At 34.6% G+C, this 27,212-nt stretch overlaps 1 protein-coding gene across 8 annotated transcripts; it reads left to right on the top strand.

Moving 5' to 3' along the window:
• The first annotated feature begins 1,976 nt into the window (after nt 1-1,976).
• Nucleotides 1,977-27,212, top strand: cip2a (cellular inhibitor of PP2A). 8 transcript variants are annotated; one of them, XM_073940455.1, is made up of 23 exons: nt 1,977-2,262; nt 2,590-2,911; nt 4,776-4,906; nt 6,720-6,867; nt 6,959-7,071; nt 10,471-10,565; nt 11,312-11,408; nt 11,495-11,617; nt 11,752-11,897; nt 11,972-12,047; nt 13,330-13,557; nt 14,445-14,604; nt 15,964-16,105; nt 18,297-18,396; nt 18,484-18,602; nt 22,262-22,451; nt 22,622-22,696; nt 22,783-22,893; nt 23,000-23,196; nt 23,313-23,426; nt 26,266-26,348; nt 26,464-26,582; nt 26,741-27,212. In XM_073940455.1, the coding sequence occupies exons 3-23, from the start codon at nt 4,805-4,807 to the stop codon at nt 26,891-26,893; spliced, it is 2,691 nt and encodes an 896-aa protein (XP_073796556.1). In that variant the 5' UTR covers nt 1,977-2,262; nt 2,590-2,911; nt 4,776-4,804; the 3' UTR covers nt 26,894-27,212.

Genomic DNA, 27,212 nt, shown 5'->3' on the forward strand with positions numbered 1-27,212 from the left:
AAACCACCAACAATCAAGAACGCATGAGTATATGGTGTCATGGCTTTGCAATCTAAAAAATGTCATAATAATGGAAGTCAATTGGGCAAAAACAGCCACAAACATAGCAAAAGCGGAGTCTATCTGAACAATTCACAAGAGTTAACCAAGAAGTAAAAGAAAAGAAAGAAAAGACAGTCCATCATGTTAAGGGTCAGACCGAATCTGTGGACATTTTTTGCTATTTCTGCACAGAATTGTGTTAAAAATCTGCGGATTTATGCTGAATTATTTTAGGAGTATCATAACTAAAACTTTATTATATTGATTAAAAAGTAATACAGTTTAACTTGTATTTAATGTTTACATTGCAAATCCAATTATATCCTCTTTATTTGGTAAACAAAGCATATATTCATATAATCTCTACTAAAAGACAGAAAATATTACTGTACAAACTGTATTGTAAATAACTCATATGAATATTTTCACATTAGTCAATAATATTATTGTAAATAATTTAAAAACTGAATAAATATTGATTTACAAACATTTACACAAGTAAATAAACAGAATCAATGATGGGCTAAGAATCTGTGAAATTCTGCACACGTAGTTTCTTTGTGGGCCTGGTCATGTTGTCAGTATAAAAGTGTACTCTTGAGGGGTGTTCTGATGTAAACTGTTGCTAATTTATTTTTTTATTTATTTGCTGTTTGTACTGTAATTTGTTGCCAGATCATGTCATTGTGATACAGAAAGAAAAAGACAGCCCTACATAGGACAAAGAAAAAACAATAAAAGTAGAAATGTGAACATTGTGAAGGGACAATCTCCCTTCAGATGCACCTCACCTTCACTAGACAAAGTCAAGATTGACCTGGGAGCAATTTACCAATTATAGATTTAGAAAAAAAGTCTAATGGAAATGTATAGAAAAGTGAGTTATGACTAAATATTGACAACTTGTTCAGCTTCTTATATAAGTTGAAGTTATATATATATATATATAACTTGACATTAACTTTTTTTCTCACCACCCACTGGTCATTTGCAAAAGACAAAATTTTATTGTTGGAAAATGTATTTTATATAATTACATTTGACTTTTGCATGCTAAAAGTACTTGAGTAAAAGAAAAGTTACTTGATTTGGGTCATTTAAATAACTCTGACTACCAATATCATGATATAGATAACTGCTGTATCAACCTAAAACCTACAGTAGTTTGACATAAAACCAAAACAAAACCCATTCTTGTCTTAGGACATTTTATATTAAGCAAATGTATTTGCTGTTTGTTTGAATAAAAGTAAGTTCACAACATGTTTATTATATAGTATAATCTAATGGTTTTAAACATACAGAATAATAATAAATACAGTTATGTAACAACCATTACATTACCACTATGTCTTTAAACATATTTGATTAACTTTTTATTACCTACACCAAATGTTGACTAATGAAGGTACATTTATAACAACTATTTTTTTTAGACTACTTTATTGTCAAACCATATTGCATACAAATGCATTCACCAGACTTATATGACAGTGTATTGCTGTAGAGGACAAAAAAAAAAAAACACGAGACAGGTGTTTAGATAGAGCATAGTTTATTTTGTTTGACCTGCAAACTTATCTAAACAGGATAAACTTTCAGAAAACAGCACGGAAACATTATAATGCGCGCTCATGAATATAACCCGTGGTTGTCTTCAACAGTTGTTTTCAATAGTCCTTCTTTGCTTAACAACTCTGCTAAAAAACAAAGCAAAACATTACAACAGCCAGACATACAGTTAAATCATTACAGTTACCATGGTTTCTATTTTAAGCTATAGTAAACTAAAGTTTGAAACTATAGTTTAAAATAGATGATGAATGGGCCTCGCTGCTCCCACCCACAATAATCCTCGCAGCAGGGTCCCACTACCGGCCTCCCGTGTTTTCCTGAGGGTCCTCACGGATTGCATTGATCCCTGCCTAGGGTTCACAAGCCGCCTCACCCCAGGGAGTGCACGAGCTAACCGGGCACCAGTCCGTGCCAGTGTTCACTGGACGTTGCTCCGCGGCACATTTCGAGCAACAAACACATAATATTCTTCGCGATATTGCGTTTATGTACGCAAACTGCAAGGAACTACAGCACAGACCGGCCCGAGTGAAGCTTCACAAAGCGGACTTCGTGAGATTGGCGTGGCTCCACTCGTCCCGTCAGGTATTGAACTCACCTTGGTCAAGTACAAACAGCAACACCGAGCGAACTGACAACACTGACGCCCTATTCACACGGGGCGTCAGCGTCAACGCTTCCCATTCACTTTGAATGGGTGACGTCAGGCGTTGCCGAACTGCATTGTGGATCCGTCGGCGCCGCTTCAGGAGCGTTCCTCGCTGCAGAAGTTGGGACCAGCTCAACTTTTCAAGCGCCGACGGAAGCGTCAGCCAATCAGATCGCTGTATGCAAATACACCAGCTCAGACAGTGGCCTATTGCTGACTGAATTTCATTGGCTGACGCTTCTATGACGATCGTTTCAGCTCCAACTTCAGACACGCCTTCAGTCAAGCGTTGACGCTGAAGCCCCGTGTGAATAGGGCGTGAGAGAGAACCGACGAGCTTTATAGGAATGCAGATGCAAATGTTTACAATACGTCTCTGCTGTGAGTCTTGTTGTCATGGTGAGCGCTGAAAAGAGCACATCTCATTGGAGCACACGGGCTCGGGAATTTCCGTCACGGCGAGTTGCGGTCGGCTGTGGACAAAAACATATTAAATATATTGAATATTTTTACATTTTTGGTTCTGTGTAATATTCTGGGATGCCGTACAATATGGAGACAGATGAATATAATTAAAGACAGATGCGGGACATTAGAACAGAAAGTGAGCCCGGCTAGGACACATCGCTCTAACGCCTAGTGGTGGTAAGCTTCTTCTTATCCAAGATCGCCATCTAGCGGTCACATAACCTATAGCATGTTACTTGCTGCTAACCACCCCCCGCGGCCAAAAGGTCCAGCATTTGTCCTTTTAATTATTTTATGTAATTTAATATTATATAATATGTGTATTATACAATTAATATAATATATTTATATTCAATATATATTCCCGTCACGTCTGTATTTATAGGGCTGTTTGCTCACTTCATTCGTTTTATTCTGATCAGATTTCCGATCGCTCAAACCACTTTAGTAGGTGATCTGGGATGCATTTCAGATAAAACTGAACAGGTCTAATCATTTTTTAGACAAAATTCATATAAATAAATTAAATTATGACCTGGAGAAAATCTGACCTGCGCCTGAAACACCTTGTAGGTGCACTTTTACAGCCACGATTCTATTAAAAACATGGTTACTATAAGCATAAAGCATGTTCTAACTCTTCAAGCTTTTAGCCAAGGGGTTCGGAAGACCCCTCACTGGCAAAGGTCCAGAATTTGTCCCATACATGAGCTCATTTGTCCTATTTTGACTGCTATGCCATCATAAGTAATGAAAATAATCCATTGAGATCAGACAGAGTCCTCTGTCGGCTGTTACTTTGGTGGGACTATAATCTGATGTAAGGGTCTTCGTTCACTACTTGTTTTTAAACAGAGAAAACATTTTACAGGTAACTTTAATTCTAAATCTGGGATCTTATTTCTGAAAAAAGAGCAATAAAAAGGTGTGAAGCACCAGAAGTTGACCATATTAAATTAATTTGGAAATATTTTGGCTGTTGTTGATATCCAGGAATTTTCAAATGTACTGTTTTTTTTTTTTTTTTACCAGAGAGACTAGAAAATTCAGAAGAATTGATTATAATTGTTTTATTTTTATAATTATTATTTTGTCTAATAAATGATAGTGGGCTACATTTTATTTTACTTTAAAACTTTAACAGATTCCTATTTTTTTTCCTAATGATATATGATGTCCGAAATTTGTATTTTAAAAATTAGTCTTAATTTTTTTATTGCAATTTTTTAGGAAATATATTTAGTAAATCAAAAAGTGTGGTTGTGATGACGTCTGACTAATTAATCCAGCAAAAAAAAAAACACTAAAATGCAGTATTTAAATCTCATAGTTAACTAGAAACTGAGACGTATAACTGCACAAAAGGTCCACTTTTTGAGAAAAAAACAACCACCCCTTTCACCAGGCTGGCTACGGGCCTGCATTTATCGCGAGAGCGAGCTTGTTTATACCACGTTGACGTGCTTACGTCAGGGCTACGAGGGCGTCGCATTACGCTGGTTTACAAACCATGCTTCTAAAATGAGGGGGTTCTATTTTCCTAAGTATACAACATTTTAAATCAAATTAACATAAATTAAAGAACATAATCCCACTAATTTATTTATTAAGTTATGTTTTGCTTGATGAAACGCTTAACACTATATTTACCAGGGAAATAAATAAACATTTGTAAATGTTGACCACATCTCCCCACTTCTTCTTGGTAATAAACTCTTCCGGCGAATTCGAAGTGCTCGCGGGAGGAAGTTGCTGTTGTTATGAACTAGTGGGGAACCTTTTTTAATAAACTTAACTTTTTTTAGTTCAAACTGCCTTTAATAAAACCTAGGATATATACTTTTAGTACATAAGTCACATTAATACTTTTGTACGGGAGTTAATACGACATATCCGTTATTTTATCTCACTAACGTCGTCTTTTAACGTTACTATAGCTAGCATAGCCTACTACTGTATGGTTACCAACTCTAAGTTACTTTGAAGCAATTTAGATAGTTACCCTAATAAGTGTCATTGTTATTAAATATTTATTTTGAAGGCCGATATTGACCGTACTTGCGTGTAAAGATGGATGTATCGACCTGTTTGAAGTCTCTGCTGTTGGCCATTCGACAGTACAGAAATAACAGAAGCGCTTTAAACGCATCACAGCTGCAGAAACACATTGAAGTGAGTGAAAACCTTTTTAAAATTGTTTTACTGTGTGTAAACTTAATTTGCATTATCATTTAGTCAGCTTCCTGTTGGTTCAACCTTATGACTTGTTTAGGGGAAACACAAAAGGAAATATTAGGGAATGATTGTCAATGCACTTTCATGTCATTTACATACTAAAGAAATAAAAGGTGGCTGAAACTCATTGTTATCTCTTTTAGTGTTTTGAAAAGGACATAAGCTTTTACTTAATGTATTTTACTTGTAGTTATGATCAAAGAATGTGTTTTCAAAGGTTTAAATTAGGGCTTCATGATATTGGAAAAAAAAACTGACATTGCTATATTTTCATTCACTGCGATATACACTCCCTGGCCACTTTATTAGGTACACCTTACAAGTACCGGGTTAGACCCCCTTTTACCTTCAGAACTGCCTTAATCATTTGTGGCATAGATTCAACAAGGTCCCCCATTCCACCACATCCCTAAGGTGCTCTATTGGATTGAATACTGGTGATTGTGGAGGCCATTTGAGTACAGTGAACTCATTGTCATGTTCAAGAAACCATTCTGAGATGATTTGCGCTTTATGACGTTGCGTTATTCTGCTGGAAGTAGCCATCAAAAGATGGGTACACTGTGGTCATAAAGGGTTGGACATGGTCAGCAACAATTCTCAGGTAGGCTGTGGCATTGACACAATGTTCAATTGGTACTAATTGGCCCAAAGTGTGCCAAGAAAAGATCCCTCACTCTATTACACCACCACCACCAGCCTGAACCGCATGATACAAGGCAGAATGCTTTCATGTTGTTGCTGCCATGCGATAATTAGATATTTGATTAGAAATTTGCATTAACAAGCAGTTGAACAGGTGTACCCAATAAAGTGGCCAGTGAGTGTACATTGTGATTTGAATAACTTGTAAAAAAATGCATCATTTTTGATTGATTGGAATGATTCTCTAGGGGAGCTGATCTGCATGAAATACCATTTAAATAAACAAACAAGCAAAGTTGAGTACAACAGAGGAAATATGCATTTGTTATTTTGAAAATTATGATTTTCTTGGGAGTCAAAATGTATTCTAAAGCAGAAATTTAATACTCACCGTATAATAATAATAATAATAATAATATTAAAAAGATTCATTTTAATTGAGTAATCTTAATCTTTAAGCTACAAACATTACGTTTTTTGTGCCCAAATGGCTTAAATTTGCTTTAAATTCTTACAGTCAGGTCTTAAAAACACATGCAAGTAAAAAAAACTTTCACTCAAAGGTTAAAATATGAAATTACACCACTATGCTGTTAACTGGTCAACTATAATATTAACCACATTGTGACTGTGACTATTGTAGACTCTCACATTGCAGTATCAGTGTTAAAACGATATATGCAGCCCTAGTTTAAATGCATAAAATAAAATTTAAGGTATTTATATGTTTTGACAAATAAATATGCAAATTGTAATATAAAAGATTATAAATATAATTTCACAATAGAAATATATATAATGAAATATATAGTGTTTATTCTCCTCATTTTATTAATTGCATTGGTTTCAAGTCACTAGAATTAGTACAAATTTAAATGTTAACATATTTTAATTCACATCTATGTAATTTTTTATATATTCCACCTGATAGCAATAGGTAAAAAATCTTTATGCAAATTTTATTCTGTAACACAGAAAAAAAATTTAAGGTTTAATTGTTAAATACTTCAACCCAGTGTGGTGTAATAAAAGTTATAATATAGTTGACTAAACAAAGTTTAATGTTAAACTGATGTTTTATTGTTATTTTTGTTTCGTTCTGCAGGACATTTCTGGGCTGAAATGTGCTGGAGTGCTGTTCTCGGGTCAGGTACTGCCCAGCGAGTGTCTCAGTGGACTCATGGAAGTAGCAGGAGACATCAACACCAGTCACGCACTGACCGGGACCATTATATCCCTGCTGGCACAATTTGGTATTAAACATTTTAACATACTTATATGGCCGGTGTATAGTCTCAAACACATACTTTATCAATGCGTGTACATGTCTTAATGCCCCAACAGCTTCTGATGGTGAGACCAAAGAGGCTCTTCACAGCAGCTACAACTTCACTGGAACTCTAGCAGCTATAATTCACTGCAACAGAAGCACACCAGAAGAGCCTCTTGTGCTGCAGGTGAGAATGAAAGAGCTTTTTAAAACTTATGTTTGCATCTTGTCATTTATGCGTGTTAATGTGCAAATTTCTATATGTGGTCAGGATCGTTTATTGAAAGGTGTTTGATGTGACTTTGCTGTTTTTGGTCTACAGTTGGTTAAATTTATAAGATGCTTTTCAAATAAGTTTCTTATGCGTAACAATATTGCATTGATTTTATCTGAAATGCTGTAAAATAGTATTATATTATTTAGGGATGCTCCAGTCAGGATTTATGCAGATGAAACCGAGTAGGAATTTTTCGTCATGGTAATTGGCCAATACTGAGTACTGATTCTGATGCTTCAAGCTTTATAATGCATAAAGCCCGATTTCCTTCTAAGTGGAGATCTCTCTTTACCTAAGAGAATAAAATAAGGATGCTGCATACAAACCCACATGTCTTTTACAGCCATTTATGTGTGAACAGAAAATAGATAAAACAAATAAATAATTGGTAAAAATGATAAACAATTCAATTTGGAAACATTGCAAATGATTAAAGAAGAATTTAACATGTCTTAATGAAGAAAAACTTAGCAGTGCATATTTGATGCATAAGAAGTTAAAATGCAAACCTTTACTAAGAGGAAACAGGCCTATATACTACAGTTTATTGCAAGAAGTTATCTTAAATATTCATGTTAACAAATTATTTTTATGCTTTATGTAATATTTCCTGCAAGGCTTTAATGAACTTGCAATATTGTCAAAAAACAGAAGTTCTTATATGTAAAAACGCCTAAATACATGCAAGGTCATTCAAATATTTAGCATATCTCCAACTAATACAAACACTTGTGATCGGTTCATGAGATCGGCACGGATGGATTTGCTCTTCAGTGTTTAAACTCTGAGCAGTGAATATTAAACCAACAAAACTGACACTGTATCAATTTACTATAATCTTCTATGTGAAGCTGCTTTGACACAATATACATAGTAAAAGTGCTGTGTAGAAATAAGGATGAATTGAATTGAAATTAATTGAATCGGCCAGATCAGCGAGTACCGATCGAGTCATTAATTGTGATTATATCGGCCAATACCGATCTTCAGCTGATCGATCAAAGCATCTCTAATATTATAACATGGATGCTTATGAACTCATACAGGCTGCGTCCGAAACCGCCTACTACTCAATAAGTACTGCAATTAAATTTAAACGTACTACTCGTCCGTTAGAAAAGTACATTCTATACAGTATGAATGTGAAAAATATGAATGGAATTCGGACGTACTACATCCGCCAGTTTGACATAGTCACATGACATACCTGTGTAATATACGTCGCTTTACTCCCATTCATGAATTCGCTCGCGGGGCATCATGGGATAGCGCAGCATGCATGGGATGCTCACTCCAGAATCTCGCCAGAAGTAGTAATTCTATGAATTCGGACATACTACTCGGCTTACATACTGATTTTAGCGTACTATATAGTATGGAAGTATGCGGTTTCGGATGCAGCCATAGTGTTGTTTTAAACACGGCATGTTAGGAAGTTAATTTTAAACCTCAAATTGAATATATCCTTATTTTAATGAAGCAATATTGATTCTTAAATCCCAAAATCAATCTTTTAGTCGAGGGGTTTTAAACTGAGTGAAAATAAAAATATTTTTAAAAAGTTACAAATAATTCAAATAAATCAAGTATTAAATTGCTAAAAATAATATTTATATTAATTAGTGGTGGGGCGGTTCACAATATCTGGTCATGGTTTTTGGTTTGATTCAGTTTACAGTGTTAAAAACAAAAAAACAAAAAAAACAAAAACAGATTGTAACACTTGTGTACTATTGGGGTGTCCAAACTCGGTCCTGAAGGGCTGGTATTCTGGAGAGTTCCAACCCTAATCAAACACACCTAAGCCAGCTAATCAAGGCTATCTAGAAACATCCTTGCAGGTGTGTTGAGGCAAGTTGGAGCTAAAATCTACAGGATACTGGCCCTCCTGGACCGAGTTTGGACACCCCTAAATTAGAAACGCTATACATCAGCATAAAATACATAGCCTTATAATAAAATTTTTATATAGTATTTTAGTTATTCTCAAGTACATGTATTCTAATTTCAGCCTTAAAATTTAATCGAGTATTTTGTTGTTGATTAATGGCAATGACCACAGTGCCTTAATTTTAGATACAAACTTTAGTCTTTTGATGTTGGCTTTTAAATGAATTCTAAATTGTTATAAATGAATCATAAAATGTTAAATATACTGTTTATTATCATTGTTTATCCTAAAATGTTGATTATTAAATATATTGTAATTTTTTCCTTGTGTTTTTATTTATTTTTATTCACTATTATGTTGTTTGTTTTCATATGTTGTATTTAATGTAAACATCACAAATACTTCGACAATAAATATGTAACATTTAAGCTAATTTAATGTAATTAAATGGCGGCCTGCTGACTTTTTGGGTAGGGCTGTCACCTCACTGCAAGAAGGTCACTGGTTTGAGCCTCAGCTGGGTCAGTTGGCATTTCTGTGTGGAGTTTGCATGTTCTCCCCGTGTTCACGTGGGTTTCCTCTGTGTGCTACTGTTTTTACCACAAGTCCCAAGGCATGCAGTATGTGTGAATTGAGTAAGCTAAATCGTCTGTTGTGTTTGTGTGTGTATGAAAGTGTTTAAATGTTTTCCAGTGATGGGTTGCAGCTGGAAGGGCATCTGCTGCGTAAAACATTTGCTGGATAAGTTGGCGGTTCATTCCGTTGTGGCGACCCCTTATTAATCGAGGGACTAAGCCGAAAAGAAATGAACAATTTAATTTAATTTAATTTAGTGAGTGAACATTTGATTATTAAAAATTTCAAATAAATATGTAAATGATTAAATCCTGCACTATAATGAGTAAAAATGCAATAATGTAACTTCACAGAATTTAAATAATTTCTATAAAATATTTAGAACCTATATACGAGTATTAGAACGTGAGTCTTACAAGACACTATATTATATAAATACATTTTATGAAGGGGTTACCTTACATGATGGTAATCATATATGTTGATATATTCATGGTATCCAAAAGATTACAAAAAAGCAACTGTTTTTGGCGAGAGACTTTGTGTTTTGATACTTTTACAAGAAACAGTCTCATATTCAAAAGCTGCCCAGTTTATCAGAAGATTAAACAAATTTTGATGCTCTGAAAATCAGTGTCATGTAGCATAACATTTACACGGCAAGTCTATAAGATCTACAGCTCTTTAGTCAATAGAGAACTCTGTAGAAGGTTAGTGAGGTTGTCAGTGATGTCATAATCATTTAATTTACTTCAAAAACATCAAATATAAAGATGATAGAAGTTATTAAAATCTATTTGTTGTTGTGGTCGTGTGTATAATATTTCTAATGGTCTCCACAGTGCCTCAATGTCCTGCAACGACTGACTTACAACGTGAGGACTCTGCATTGCGCCTCTCACATTCACGAACTCATCAGCTTCTTAATGCAACATGTGTAAGAGCCACAACATTCCCTCTTTTCTTGCAGATGTTTGTATGATGTGGATGAATCAGGCACTTTTGAGCGCAGCAGACTTCATATTGATAGTGTAGAATATTGATCTAAAATTCTAGTAGAACAGTTATAATGTAACAACACTGTTCTGATTCAAGTAAATATATTATTCTGTATTCTTTAAATACTTTAAGTGTTGTGGGTGCTAATGATGAAAAGAAATTCAACATTGCTAACACAAGAATAATTTAAAAACCTATTTTATTTTGTATAATAATACTTTGATATAGTATTACAATTTTATTCCAGTATTTTTGATCAAATAAATAGCATTTGAGGCTTTTAAAAATATCTTAACTGGCGTTGAGATGTATAAATGAATACTTAAAGTGTATGAATTAATACTGAAACTAGTTGTTAATTTGTATGCAAAACTGTTCTGTGGTGTCTTGTCTGAGAAAAACTTTTAGGTATTGCAGAGGAAGTAAGGGCTGTGTGTGTGTGTGTGTGTGTGTGTGTGTGTGGGGGGTGTGTGGGGGGTGGGGGTGGTTAGGGGGGGGTGGAAAACCACGAAACTTGTTCTGTAATTTTAATGGCGAGGGCTAATAGCTGGCAAGTAAAATACAAATTGTGATTGTACATGAAAAAAATACATCTTTTTTTATTATATTCAAATAATTTTAAAAGAAATGCTGAAAAAGTGTTTTAATAAATATCTAATATCTAATGCTTATGTTTGTCCCTAGCCAGTCCAGTAATGATGACATTGTAAAGGCCTGTCTGGGCCTGGTGGCCAACCTCTGTCGACATGACGTAACAGTGCAGGCACACATCAAATCACAGGTGAAAATCAACATCAACTCTCACTCCCACACTCTCAATGTGAACTTAGAAGTTTAGATGATTAATATTATCGCCTTTTTTTGCAGAGTAATGTGAAGGCGTTTTACAGAGCCTTGATTAATTTCCTGGGTCATAACTGTCTGACAGTAGTTGTCTTTGCGCTGTCCATTTTATCAAGTTTGACTCTTAACGAAGAGGTTGGGCAGAAGGTGAGTCAGGATGCTTATTTGTAGGTCGTTTGCTTTGTATCTTTTTGTCATCTGGTCCTGTGGCTGGAAACTTTTAAGTGGCCCCTGTTGTTGTTTCCATGTGTGGTATTGAGGTTGTATCTCTGTTTTTGCAGCTCTTTAATGCAAAGAACATTCATCAGACTTTCCAGCTAATTTTTAATATCACGGTCAACGGAGATGGCACGTTAACCAGGAATTATGCTGTGGACTTGTTAGTGGATCTCCTGAAGAACCCCAAAATTGCTGATTACTTGACTAAGTATGTTTGTGAGAGTTTTTGTTTGAAATGCGTTTCTTATTTCGGAAACTTATTTGTATCTTTCTCAACACTAGGTATAAACACCTCTCGGTTTGTCTGTCTGAGGTTCTCGGGTTGCTGCACAGCAAAGATCCGGATACTGCGTCAAAGGTGAAATGCATAATACAGTTTGTAGAAATAATCAATACATTTGTAGGCAATATTTATGTATTTTCAAGCTTTTGTATATACAAGAGTCAATTAGCAGGTCTTTACCCCATTAGCTGTCACTTGATGTTTACTTAACTGTATTGCTATGAAATTCTAATCTAATCACAACAAACAATATTGGAAAAGTCTAACTCAGGGGTGTCCAAACTTGGTGCTGGTGGGGTTGGTGTCCTGCATAGTTTAGCTCCAACTTCCTTTAACACACCTCCCTTGAAGTTTCTAGTATATCTAGAAAGAGCTTGGTTAGCTGGTTAAGGTGGGTCTAATGGGGTTGGAACTAAAATATGCAGGACACTGGCCCTCCAGCACAGAGTTTGGACACCCCTGGTCTAACTCTTCTGAATACATATTTTACTGTTGTCTTTTGTCTTACAGAAGAGTAATTGATCAAAATACATTTACTGTCACAATTCAACCTGTGAGACTAATTACTGTTACATATTTAAACCATAATATTATAGTCTAAACATTAAGCAATCATGACAAACTATGTATCATTTAAAAGCTTAACTTTTCTAGTTTTCAAATTTGTGACTGATTTTTGTTAGATATTACTAAGCAATAGTTATTAATTTGCAACAAGGATGCTAACCTGAGTTGTAAAACATTACTTTGCTACAGCAATCCATATGTAAAACAATTTTTAACATGTTTTTTTAGAGGCCAAATTCAAACCTAATATCATCAAACTGCCCATACTATAGAATTTAATGCCTACTTTACAAGTATTGTCAAAAGTGTGAAAAGTGAAAAAAATGCTTCACATTCCTCAAAACACAACACAGAAATAGGAGTACCATCATACAGTCAACAATGGAAACTGTTTGCCATCTGGTGTTCATGTTTGGTACTGCGGCCAAACAAAATCTTACTAATAGCTATATTTTGAGGTATCAACTTCAAATTTGGAATATTTAGCTTTGATTTTTCAATTCATGGCTAAAACAGGTTTTTGTAAAAATACATATGTTATGTAATATAATAAACTATACAACTACTGTTTTATTATTTTCATAAACTTAAAGGCACATGCCTTATTGAACATTTTTCACTTTATCAACTCTAACAAGTTTCTTTTTTAAAATTAGACCTTAAATCTTTGCACCAAAGCATTGGATGATTGAAATCATTTAAACTGTCATGTTCAAAAGTGAGGGTGACAGCTATAGGGTTAATTGTAATCTAAAATGGTGCAGATGCTCATGAGATGTTGTTTGTGCAGGTTATGGAGCTGCTGGTTTCTCTGTGCTCAGTTCCTGTTTTGCGTAAACTGGTCTGCGAGACAGTGCTCCGACCTCCAGCCCCTCGACTGCAGCCTGGTACTAGAAAAGGTGTTCAGGCTCGAGGATCTGAGCCAAGTTTAGCACTCGTTCACTGGGTCACGTCACCTCTGGATGGTCCGGAGCAGTGCTACATGCAGGCTCTGTCCCTGCTAGCTGAGCTGTTTGAAGTATGAAGTACTCTACAATTTCTAACGTAGTATAATTTTCATATTATGACCAATGACTAGAAATGGTATTAGAAGATAAATATATTTATATTTTAAAATAGTATTGTCTAAATAAAATTTAAATAAAGCATAGTTTTATGCAATTCATAGTTAAATTAGATGTAAAATTACTTGAATGTAAAATTAGACATTAAATGAGATTTGATTTAATAGATACAGATCACTTTTAATAGTTCTATCAGATTAATTTATTTCAAGCAGAATATTATACACTTAAAACAATTCTTCAAACTAAATACATTTCATTATAATCAACGCAATGCTTACTTATCCATATACACTTAAAATAATGAATGAATTGTGAATAATGAATGACACATTAATTTAGATTTATAAATTCCAGCTGATTTATATTCATTATACTGTACATATCCATTATAGTATTTATATGCAAGATTATTTATATTAATTTATTGTTTTAAGTTAGTGTTTGATATTATTTTAATGTCTGTTAGACAGTTGTATGTCAGATTGAACCATTACCAACAATAAAAGAAAACATTAAGCAAGTAAATTAGGTAAAACTTGAATCACTAGAGCTGATAGACATACACTGATGGTAGTTTAAAATAGATACATTTTAGTTAAAAGTTTGAATAACAATTTGGTTATTTGTCATCTGTAATATTTAACATAATTATTTGTGTTAATATATTTTAACAAATCATATTAATAATGTTCCAAAATCTAAGAATTGTTTTTGCTATATCTGACAATGCATATAATATTAATTTGTGATAAATTAGGAATACATGTAAAATGCTATCATCTCAGTGCTGTTATCATGTCACTTTAAATTGATCATTTTCTTCTGTGTGCTGTTCCAGGAGGCGATTGGATCCTCTTTGTGCAGCTCAGCGCAGTCATTTGTGGAGCTGCTCCTGCAGGAGGTGTTGGTTTTGCTGCAGTCTCCAGACTCCACAGAAGGAGACCAGCTGCTTAAAAAACACTGTCTACGAGCAGGCCGTGTCGTTGACTTTCTGCTAGATATCCTCACTTGTTATGCACACTTCACAGGATAATGAGTATGGGGTATTCAATGGCTATTGTTATAATCCAGAAAGCACAGTAGCTGTGGGATTTACACAGCATATAATGTCATTTGATTTATTAGGTATGGGTTTTAAGAAAAATGTTATTTTTTAGCTTTATTCTATAAACATTTCTTCAAAATTTAAAAAAATTTGCAATTTAGAGCATTTTCTACCAGAAAACGACAGTTGATAACAATAACAATTCTTTTTGGTGTCATTGAAAATCTGCACTATTTTGCCAAATTTATTATAAATACTTTTAACCAAATATGTGACCCTGGAACACAAATCAGACATAAGTGCAAAATCACACAAAAGCTGAATTAATTAGCATTTTATTGATTTATAGTGTTTTGGGATGGGACAATATATGGCAGAGAAATATGTTTGAACATTTGGCTATTTCTGCAAATTAAGAGTTCTGATGCAAAACCGAGAAAAAATGCAAAAAAGGGACATTTTTGTCTTAATTGAGCTTTTTTTCCTCTGTTGTAGTTTCCTCTGTTTCTCTCCTGTGTGTATGTTCAATAATTTCCTTTCTTTTGCAAATAATAGGTTCTTATCATTGCCTTCAAGGTGAAATAACATGAACATCAACACAAGAGGCTGAGAAAAATGCTCATTGCAATAGAAAATGTCAGACAGAACTTATAACAGCACTTACAAATATACCTGTGCATCTTTTGTGGTCCAGGGTCACATATTGATTGCTTAGAGATTTTCCTCTTCTCAAGTTAGAATATCGGTTTTGTGTTGTCTATTACTATACTAGAAATACAATATGTAATATAAATATCCGAAAACATGTCATCTTTTTTGTTTTTTTTTGTTATTTTATTAAATGAACAAGACATTTTTATTTTATATATGACATAATTGTCATCAGTCTACAGAATAAACCAAAATTATGAACAAATAATAATTTATATAATTAAAATGTTAATAATAAATTACTGAAGTGTATTAAAATACATTAACTGGTCTTTCATGAAGTTCATAGCTGCATAATGATGAAACATGTTTGAAAAATGTCAGAAATTAGTTAAATGATATCAATTTTATTAAATTATATTTATATTAAATTATAATTATCTTAAAATATAATTACATTATGTTTATATTCATGCTTTTATGACACTTCTTTACAGAGACATTAGAGTGATGCTCATTTAGCAAACAAGATGTCCCAAAATGTGCTTTGAGGATAGAGAGTCTACACTCGTTTGGCTTGAACTGCCTTAGTCTGGCTTAAATATGAGCTTCCTGGTAGTTTTCTAGCTGCGTTAAAGTGTCTGATCCTTGACTGTTTCACTGCTTTGTGGTGATGATGCTCTGAGGATGCTGGTGTCTCAGCGGGTGAGTCCTGAGGTGTGCGTCTCGCAGGTGGAGCTTTTGCTTTCCTACAGTCAGGACCTCACCGGCTCCACCTGCTCCACCTCCAGCTACCAGCTCAGGTAAGCAAATCTGTTACACTACTATTCAGTTTCTTTCTTTTAATATTTTAAAAAGTCCCTAATGCTCACCAAGGCTGCATTTATTATAGTTAATCTAATGTCACATTGGTAAAGATGAATTTTGACATTATACTGTCCTACTAAAATTATTCTAATTTGCAAGTTTGATTCCCACGAAACATTTCTTGTTATGAGTGATGAAAACATGACATGATACATTTGTTTCTTTTCAGTTCTTTAATGACTAGAAGTTAAAAAAGGAGGTGTTAGTTACTGCAGAGCCACAGTGTTGATGAATGGAAATAACAGCACACTAAAACAAAATAGTTTGACATTTTATGATTGGCTCAGAGCAAAAATTCTTATGTCAGCATGTTCTGTCCTTATACGTATTAATACCAGTAAATGCTTTGTTCACACATTATCATGGTGTCATACCCGTAATTGGTATTTTTTAAAAGGTCAAGTTCACATTTGTAAAGTGGAAAGTATAAATGTTTTACTTTTGATTTATGTAATGCATCTTTGCTAGATAACAGTGGTAACAGAAGGTACACACTCTGGATGACTCTGGTCGAGAAGGCTCTTCTGGGTCTGGAGCCTTTATACCTTTGTTCCCTTCTTTATAGGTCAAAAAGCCAGTATGCCCTAAGTTCAAGTGAAACGTATCATTTGTCTGTTCTCCAGGTTCAAACTGAAATAGGGAAGCGAGCCTTTAGTCATGCCGCCCCCTCATCCTGGAATACTCCTCAGTTTGTACTAAAAATGTTTGCACACATCCCAATTAAATTATTTTGCTCTATTCTTTATAACAAACAGTTATTTCTCGATGTATGTTTTAAATGTGATACAGCTAAATAACTAAACTGTATTTTTATATTACCTTTACTTTTATTATTATTATTATTTTTATTTATTCATATATATTTTTTTCGCAAGTCATGTGTTGCGCTTTACTTTTTCCACATTTCTTATGTTACAGCCTTATTCCAAAATGGATTAAATTCATTTATTTCCTCAAAAATCTACACACAATACCAAATGACAATGTAAAAAATTTTTTTGAAAGTGTTGCAAATTGATAAAAAAAAACAAATAAAAGTAAACTGAAAAGTCACATGTACATCAGCATTCACAGCCTTTGCTCAATAGGCTGTAAAAAATAAATAAATGAAATAAAATAAAAATTTTATTTTAAAAATAAAATTTTGTTGATGCACCTTTGGCAGCAATTACAGCCTTAAGTCTTTTTGAACATGATGCCGCAAGCTTGGCACACCTGTCTTTGGGAATTTTTGCCTATTCCTCTTTGCAGTACCTCTCTAGCTCTATCAGGTTGGAGGGAAGCAACAGTGTACAGCCATTTTCAGATCTCTCCAGAGATGTTCAATAGAATTTAGGTCTGGGCTCTGGCTGAGCCATTCAAGGACATTTACCAAGTTGTTGTGAAGCAACTCCATAGATATTTTGGGGGAGTGCTTTGGGTCATTGTCCTGCTGGAAGATGAATTGTCGCTCCAGTGCGAGGGCAAGAGTTTTCATTCACGATGTCTCTGTACATTGCTGCATTCATCTTTTCCACTATCCTGTCTAGTCTTCCAGTTTCTGTTGCTGAAAAAACATGGTATTAGCCTGGTGATGAGCGGTGCCTGGTTTCCTCCAAACGTAACGCCTGGCATTCACTCCAAAGAGTTCAATTTTAGTCTTATCAGACCAGAGAATTTTGTTTCTTATGGTCTGATGGCGCACTTACACTATGCTATCTGAGCCATGATCATGCGCGGTTCCCAATTCGTTTGAGAAGTGTGAGTGCTCTGAATTTACCACAGGTGAACTCCAATTAAGCTGCTGAAACATCTCAAGGATGATCATAGGAAACAGAATGTACCTGAGCTTAATTTAGGGCTCCACGGCAAAGGCTGTGAATACTACTGTACATTTTCAGGTTTTTTAACAATTAAACAATTAAAAAAAAAATTCTCACATTGTCATGCTGTTAGCTGTGCATTTTTTTAAAATAAAAAATGCACAGCTCACAATTAAATTTGTAAAATTTTAAGATAAAGATGCAAACGACATTTAAAAGTAAAAAGTTAATCTTTTTAGTAATCTACAGTAGCATTACTATGAACACCAGTGAACATATTGCTGGTGTAATGGCTTTTTAAAGTTGTCTGTTTGTGCATCTGCAGTCAGTTGTGTGCTGAGGTGGTGTTAAAAACTCTAGAGCTGATGAGCCATCTCAGACAGACCATGCCAGACATGGAGACATCCTTCTACAGGATCCTACAGGTACAAGACCCACGCTGCACTTCCTCACAGTTTCCAATCAATCTGTTTATAACTGTTTTGAAAAGACCACTGTTCCATTGCGTCTAGGACCAACGCATGGTGACTCCACTGTCTTTGGCCATGACCTCTAACCGCAGAGAACATGTTCAGATAGCGCTTCGCATATTATTTGAAGCGGCCCCTCTCCCCGACTTCCCTTCTGTCATGTGAGTCAAAACACTTTGCCATTGTGTGAACTTATGCTTGCAGGTGTCAACATATTTAGGTTTAAGTGCAGTGTTGTATATATAAAGCACAAAATAGTGTGAAATTATTGTTTTGTTTTAACGTGGCACATTTGGTTTATTATTGATTAGGGTTAGAACTTTATTTCGCTGTTAAAGGGATGGTTCACCCCAAAAATTACTGTTAATTTAGTTTTTTCGCTGAAACTGTGTGGTGTTTGGTGATTCTTAAAGTGGAAGCTGTTTGCCATTGGCTCTTTTATAGTTAAAGGAATACATACAGGCAAAACATGAATACTCATGCCTCCTGATGATACATTCTGGTCTTATGAAGTAAAACACTTGGTCTTTGCAAGAAACTGAACAGTCTGTTACTTTTAATACACTGTCACCACAGTCTTCTGGTAGCATAATGACTTGTTTCAAGAATTGTGAATCTAAGCCTTAATTTACAGCTGTTTTTTATCATAAAAATGGAAGATGCCTTTAGATGCAAGTTACAGTTGAGATTTCTTGCATGTTTCTGAAGCACAAGCTAAAAAAAATACTTTGGAAAATGAACAAAATTGAAGGCCAAATCACTGATTGTAGCATAAAGAAATATGATAATTGACCTTTCTGAAAGTCCCAGCAGTCCAAAGATTTGTAGGGAATGCACAGGCACTTGATGGAATGACTTCAGTACATCTGTCACAGGATATTACATTGAACTGCTGTGATCTTTATCAGCTCATTCTTGTAGCTATATCTCAACTTCCTGCTGTAAAAAATCTTTCAAACCACAGGTGGCAAACTTAGTTCCTGGAAACTCAGTTCTGCACTGTTTAACTTAAACCCTAATTAAACACATCTGATCATATTAAGTCCTTCAGGCTTTCTTGGAACCTACAAATAAAGCCGTGGTCACAATGTACTTTTCGACCCATAGGTTCATATGCATGTGAATACAACTGACTGGAAACAAAAGCTCCTGCGACAAGTTTTGAAGTTTGCTGCATTGTAAAGTTTAAGCTTGGTGAACTCTAACCTTTGAAATCGCATCATGTGCAGGCTCATTGAAGATCAAAACATGACCTCTCTGGACAGAAATTTTAAACATGGAGCAATCGTTCACTTTTCTTTAATGTCTAATCATCTTGTTTAATTCCGTCCCTATTCAAAGCACCGTATGACAGAATTTCACATGCTCTATATATGTATAACTATGTATAACCCATGCTCAAAAATAGTATAACTCCAGCATAAGTGTAATGAAGCAGGGTTGGAACTAAACTCTGCAGAGCTGCGCCCCTCAGGAAACTGAGTTTGACACCTGTGTCTTAAATGAACTCCGTTATACATTTTGGACTCATTCTTTCCCCAGTTCGAACACAAATGTTTTCCATTAGCCCCAAATTAATTAAACATACTTTCATCACTCAATGGAACTTTGGACCAGTTTGGACCACACACAATATGCCCCTAACTACCAAATAATGTGAAAAAATTCTAAAAGTGTGCTTTAATTTTGGTCAGTTCAAATATCAAATGTTTTTTTTTTATATACAGATGAAGTAGGAATTATTAGCACCCCTGAATTATTAGCCATCCTGTTTATTTTCTAATTTCTGTTTAACGGAGAGAAGATTATTTTCAACACATTTCTAAACATAATAGTTTTAATAACTCATTTCTAATAACTGATTTATTTTGTCTTTGCCATAATGACAGTAAATAATATTTAATTAGATATTTTTCAGGACACTTTTATACAGCCTAAAGTGACATTTAAAGATTTAACTAGGTTAATTAGGTTAACTAGGCCGGTTAGGGTAATTAGGCAAGTTATTGTAAAGCGTTGGTTTGTTCTTTAGACTGTTGAAAAAAATATAGCTTAAAGGGGCTAATAATATTGACCTTAAAATGCATTTAAAAATATTAAAACTGGTTTTATTCTAGCTGAAATAAAACAAATAAGACTTTCTCTAGAAGAAAAAATATTATCAGACATACTGTGAAAATTTCCTAGCTCTGTTAAACATAATTTAGAAAATATTTAAAAAACAATTAAAATCAAAGGGCCGTTAATCTGACTTCAACTGTATAATGCTCAGAAGACTATATTTAACTCCTGTTTAAAATAGCTCTTTTACCCATTTTAATAATCAATAATCAAATTATGATTATTTTAAGTAGGACTAAGCAGTGGCCTTAAACTTTAGGAAACTGGAGGTTAGTCTCTTATTCCAGTGAGTGTGTACTGTTAGGTTGGACCAATAAAAACATGCAAGAATGCCATAGTAAACCTCCAGAAGCCCTTAGCAACCTTCATTAGTGTAGAAGTGTCATCTTAGTATTGACTTTACATAGTTACAGGATAAAACCACTTGAAGACTTCATGAAACTTCACCTTAGTAACAGCCACAGCAGCCTGGCATTGTGGTTTTTTGCATGTACATGCTTTTTGTTTTCTTTTAAAAATCAAATAGTTTTCTTTAGCCATCAAATTGTTAACTAGCTATCAAAATTGGGTTTGGTAAGCAAAAATTAAAGTGTTTTAAAATGTTTTGCTCACCAAGACAACAGTTATTTATCTGAATTTTTATTGTAATCTAAATTTCTTGGATGGAAAAGCTGAATTTTAACATCTTTTGTTGCATTTTTAATTATCTCTTGATCCTCAAGAAATTGTGGCTGACATTTTTAATAGTTATCAGTAGGCCCACACAGAATCTGCACCTGCAGAAATATGCAGATTTATAGCCCATCGTAGAGTTTATTTATTTACTTGTGTAAATGTGTGTAAATTTATATTTATTCAGTTTTTAAATTAATTTGAGTAATAAAGTGATTTGACTTTGATTGTAAATAAATCAAATGAACAAAGTCAGCTTTATTGTCCATTCACCCACTTGTACAGGACATACAGAGAATCAAAACTGCGATACGCTCAGATCCTAGGTGCCTAACATATAGTATTATTACAAAAAAAGTAGAATTTTAAAAAGTAATTGCAATAAATACAATTGCACATATAATGTAATCTAAAAATATAAGCAAAAAATACAATACAATTACACTTAAGGGAATATGGTAAGGAGTGCAAACCAGAATTTTGCAGATGCAAAACAGTATATAGTGCGTATAGTATATGTAAAGTAATACAATACATTTTGTAAAGTAATATTTTCTGTCTTTTAGTAGATCTAATATATAAGAGACTTGCTTTGTTTACCAAATAAGTGGATCTAAATGGATTTGCATTGTAAACATTAAATAAAAGTTAAAAGCTATTCATTTTTATTTCATATATTAAATTTTTAGTTACAATACTCCCAAAATAATTCTGCCTAAATCCGCAGATTTTTATTTTTTTTTACCAAATTCTCAGAAGAAATAGCAAAAAATGTCAGCAGGTTCTGTCTGGCCCTAGATATCTGTAATAAAAAAAACACCAGAGAAAAAAAATCTATATTTATTTGAAAAATAAAGTCTTTTAAACTTAAATTATAAATCTCGTTTCTGTTACTTGCATTTAAAAGTATTCTAGCTGAACAAAACATTAATGCTTAAAAAAAATAAAATAATGAACACAATATTTTGAACAGGTTTGCTAGCTTTGCTAAATTTTGGGAATCTTCCTCTCTGGTTCTTCTTTAAAGTCTGGGTGACAGTATTGCTGCCAATAATGCTTATCGTCAGAGGGATGGCGAGCTGTCCATCAGACGCAGCTCTGCTAGTGAAGACGCATCCTTCATTAGCAAGAGTTTTCCCACGATGCACACCGAACCCTCTGGTTCTGCCTCCCACAGCATCGACAGCCTCATCGAGAAGCTTCAGAACGGCGTGGAGGTGACTTTATTTTTTACTCCGCTTGAGACCACAATGTCTGCAAATGTTCCTATGTGGGTTTAGTTGCACATAATCAGAAACTGGCAATAGACATATGCCCACAAAACCATAGTAAACAGCAAGCAACATTAAATCAAACAGACATTGTTTCTAATGTTGTGGTCTTGCAGTTACAGGAGAAAGTTAAAGATGTGCACATGTCAGAGATCATTGATGTATATGAGCAGAAGCTGTCTGCCTTAGCGGTGAGTAATTAGGTCACATCTTCCTGTGTATATATGTACCATACGCATGCATGCATTTAAATATATGTTTACTCCTGTGTATGTAGAGTAAAGAAAGCCGTCTGCAGGACCTTTTGGAGGCCAAAGCGCTCGCACTGTCACAGGCAGATCGGCTCATTGCTCAATACCGCTGTCAGAGAGCACAGGCGGAAGCTGAGGTTACACACAGACATGCTTTTTTTCCTATGTGTAGCATCAAAGCTAACCACTTCAACAAAAACGCTATTTTTGTACATGCAAGGTATCTTTACTTTTCAATTCTAGGCACGTAAACTGGCATCGCTGCTGAAAGACACGGAGCGGAGGAAAGAGGATCTGCAGGCTGAGTTGAACGATCAGCTGCTGGAGGTCGAGAGACTGAAGTCTGACAGCCAGCAGCTCCTGCAGCACAATGGCCGTTTGCAGGCAGTCGCTGACCAGCATCAGGAGCTCAAGGGCACCTATAACCAGCTGCTCAGTAGGTCTGTGTCTCACACACACACACACACACACACACACACTCGTATCCAATGTCTGAGTCTTCCAGAAATGGATCTGTCAACTGTTTTGTTATTGATAAGCAACTTTTTCCTTTTAGGTATGACAAGAGTGAGGGGACACTGAAGGATCTGCAGGCCGCTCATATCTCTCTTACCCAGCAGGCCGAGGGACTGAGAAAGACCAATGAGGGATTAAGACTCCAACAGGAGAGGTCAGTGTTTTAAATAGATGGGTTAAATGTCTGGATTTTTTGTTCAAGAATAGTGTGAAACATTTATTTCCCATAATAATAGTAATATTTTTACTACCATCACTAATAATAACAATTCTAAAAATAAAAAACTTAAATGAGTCAAAAGTAGTATTGTAAAATAGCATTATTTTGCAATATTATATCATGAAGCATAACCAAACTCTAATGCTGTCATTATTTTTTCTTAAGTTGTTATATAGTTATAATAACGATAACATAACAATATATATAATAATGACGACAATAATAACAAATACAATATAATAATAATGATAATAATACATAATAATTATTAGTATTATTATTAAGAAACAATACTCAACTTCCACCTATAATAATTATGATATTAACAAGTATTATTATATTTATAATTATTTTAGTAATGTCATGCTTGAATGGATCAAAATTGTTCTATTTTGTTGTCATTTTTATTATTAATATTAATTATAATACATTTTAGTAATTATTTATAATGATCATTATTAATATTATTAGTAAGTAAGTAATGTGTATTTATAAAGCACATTTATTGTGTATGGCCATACACCCAAAGCACTTCACAATCATTAGGTGGGTCATTTCACACCACCACCAGTGTGTGGCATTCACTTGGATGATGTGACGGGTGACGGCAGCCACAAGACAATGGCGCCAGTGCACCCTCTACACACTTGCTATTGTTGGGGTGTAGAGATAGTGATAGAGCCAGTTCGGTGAAAAGACTTAATAATTGGTTGGCCATGGGCAAGAGCCAATGGAGAGAATTTGGCCAGGACACTGGGGGTTACACCCCTACGCTTGGCCATGGGATTTTTAATGACCACAGAGAGTCAGGACCTCATCCGAAAGACGGCGCCCACTGACAGTAAAGTGCAGGGCTATTCAATTGGCGGCCTTCGGGCCGAACCCGGCCCCAGAGACAATTTGTTCCGACCCTCCAAATAATGTGTACAAGACATCAAAAATAAATTTAGTTCAGTCAAAAAACGGCCGCTATAGTTTTGAAATGATGTGCGTCTGTTCAATACAGCACGAGCTGCAGTTAAAGACTACGCAGAGCGTGAGTTACCAGAAGCGAGTGGCGTGGGCAGCCGAAAACATTTGGATATGTTTGTAGAAAATGCCTTTTGTACAATGCACTGATATCGTCAATAGGGATTCAACGATTAACCGATTTCACTATTAACTGCACTTTAATTCGTCACAGTTAATTAATCGTAAAGACTTCTAAGCCGCATTTCTGTTGCACGGAACAAAATGAAACTGCTGTTAATAAACAAAGTTGCCAAGTTGCCAACTGTGCTTTAGTTTAAAGTTCCAAGTATGTTCACCGAGGCTAATACACACGCACACCGGATTAACTGTAGCAGCGGCCGTTCCCATATCACGTCTTTTCTGCTTGCAAGTTTGTTATTTATAATGTAAGAATATATGACAATATCCACGCACACACGGAGCAACGCGCTTGCATCTTTTCGGGCGCACACAGTGAAAAACATCTCACTGTCAGAGTTGTGTGTGCCTTTAAGTGCAATGTAAATAAAAGATATGTTAGACGAATTATTATTAAAATGATTATGTATGCATGAATGCAGATGGCAACAACAGTTAATCTAAATAGCTACTTACTTAATATAAAGCTTGAATTTACATTAGACATGATAACCGTAAAACCATGATTATTCTTGAGACTATATAACCGTACAACCAAAATCTATCATGGTTGCATCCCTAGTTGTTATGCAGTTCAAAAAATAACATATGAATGTGTCTGAATGTAGAAAAAGCCTACTTTAGCAATGCACTGCTTTTGTTGTGCTCTGAAATACAACATTTGAATGTCTGTAAAAAAAAAAAAAGTCTATTGTACATTGCACTGATATAATGTAGTTTCAAAATACAATATATTAACATTTTAATGTAGAAAAAGCCAACGTGGGTGTCTTAAGGAAAAATACATTATATGTTCTCTTATATGCAGTTGTGTTATCACTCTCTCCGGCGCTTCGTTTGGGATGCTTTTCATGAACTAGGGCCCCCATGACAAACTAATTGAATAGCCCTGGTATAGTGTTTTTCTTTCACTTTAGTAGGGCATTAGGACTCTAACCCACAGACCACAGGTTGAGCACCCCCTGCTGGCCCCATTAACACCACTTCCAACAGCAAACTAGTTTTCCCATGTGGTCTCCCATCCCAGCCCTGCTTAACTTCAGTGAGTAACCGGTCTTGGGCTGCAGGGTTATATGTTATTATTGGTGGTATAATAATAATAATAATAATAATAATAATAATAATAATAATAATAATAATACATAACAAAACTTATCAATAACAATAATCCAATTAATAACAATATTAATAATTCAAATAATTGAACACACCACCCTTAAATGAAGGAATAATAGTATTATCATGTCAATTTATGTTATCAGTAATAATATTTATAATAATGATAATAATAATAGTTATTATTATAGAAAGATGTTGGCATATGCATATCACCACCATTGGACAAATGTCAAAATGACATTAGTAATATTATTGTTATAAGTTATTGTTGTTGGTATTGAAGTACAACACAACCCCATTATTGAGGAGAACTATAGTTATAGTTTTTATTATTATTACGATTTTGCTTCAGGCTATTCTTAAATTAGTCAACAGCTTTTGTCTTGTAGTGCAAAATATTATATTTATCTAACAAATGTTATTTATAACTTCATTATTGTTCCCACTATAATAGTTAACTGCTGATGTAAAGTTAATCATTTGTAAGACTGTGATGTCTTTTTAGGACTCTTGCTGAGTTGGCAGAAAAAGAACAGCAAATAAAGGGCCTAAAAGCAGATGTGCTGGAAAAAGACAGCAATATTACAGGTGAGGAAAAAGTTTTGCGCATCAGTGGAATAAAATAGCTGATATTTTGTTTTATCTTTTTTCTTGTTCAGTTTTATTTAATTTTCACTCCAAAGTGTGCTGCTGTACTAAACAGGTCTTCAGAATGAGCTGAGGAGACAAGAAGAGCAGATCAAGGAGATGGAGGAGAATATTTCCATCCTCAGAAAAGAGCTCAATAAGACAGAGCAAGCCAGAAAGGACACCAGCATCAAGGTGCCGTCAACACTTATTCAAACCTACCAACAGTCAAGCTCAAATCATGTGCATCATAATTCAACAAATATACTCATAATTTATCTGTACATGCTTTCTCTCTACAATATAAATATTCAGGAAGCCAAGTGACCCTGTGTGTCGCATTCATGTTTCAGGCTTCATCTCTAGAGCTGCAGAAATCCCAGCTAGAGGCCAAACTGGAGAAGATAGAGGAAGAGCTGGGCAAACACACTCAAATGATTGCCATGATTCACAGTCTCAGCAGTGGCAAACTCAAGGGCGACGTCACTGCCAACCTTTCTTTGTGAAATGCTTTTAAATCACGAAATACTCCACATTCTCAATGAAATGAACATAATTTATTTTATCTGTATGTTTTGTCACTGTTCATCTGTACACTTTCTTATATATGCTTATGAATGATTAAATCTCTGTCAAACATAAAATATTAATGTCACTTTTTTGTATACTTCCATATCTGATATCTTTATGACATTTTTAAATTACATTCTGTTTCCACCAGAGGGCACCGTACAACAGGCAGATTAAATATTTACACTATTAGAACTTTTTCCTTTTCATTTTTAAATAAACAATGATGTTTTTATGTTTTAACTTAATATAAAA

The sequence above is a fragment of the Danio rerio genome, chromosome 24, assembly GCF_049306965.1.
Source record: "Danio rerio strain Tuebingen ecotype United States chromosome 24, GRCz12tu, whole genome shotgun sequence".
Taxonomy (NCBI): Eukaryota; Metazoa; Chordata; class Actinopteri; order Cypriniformes; family Danionidae; genus Danio; species Danio rerio.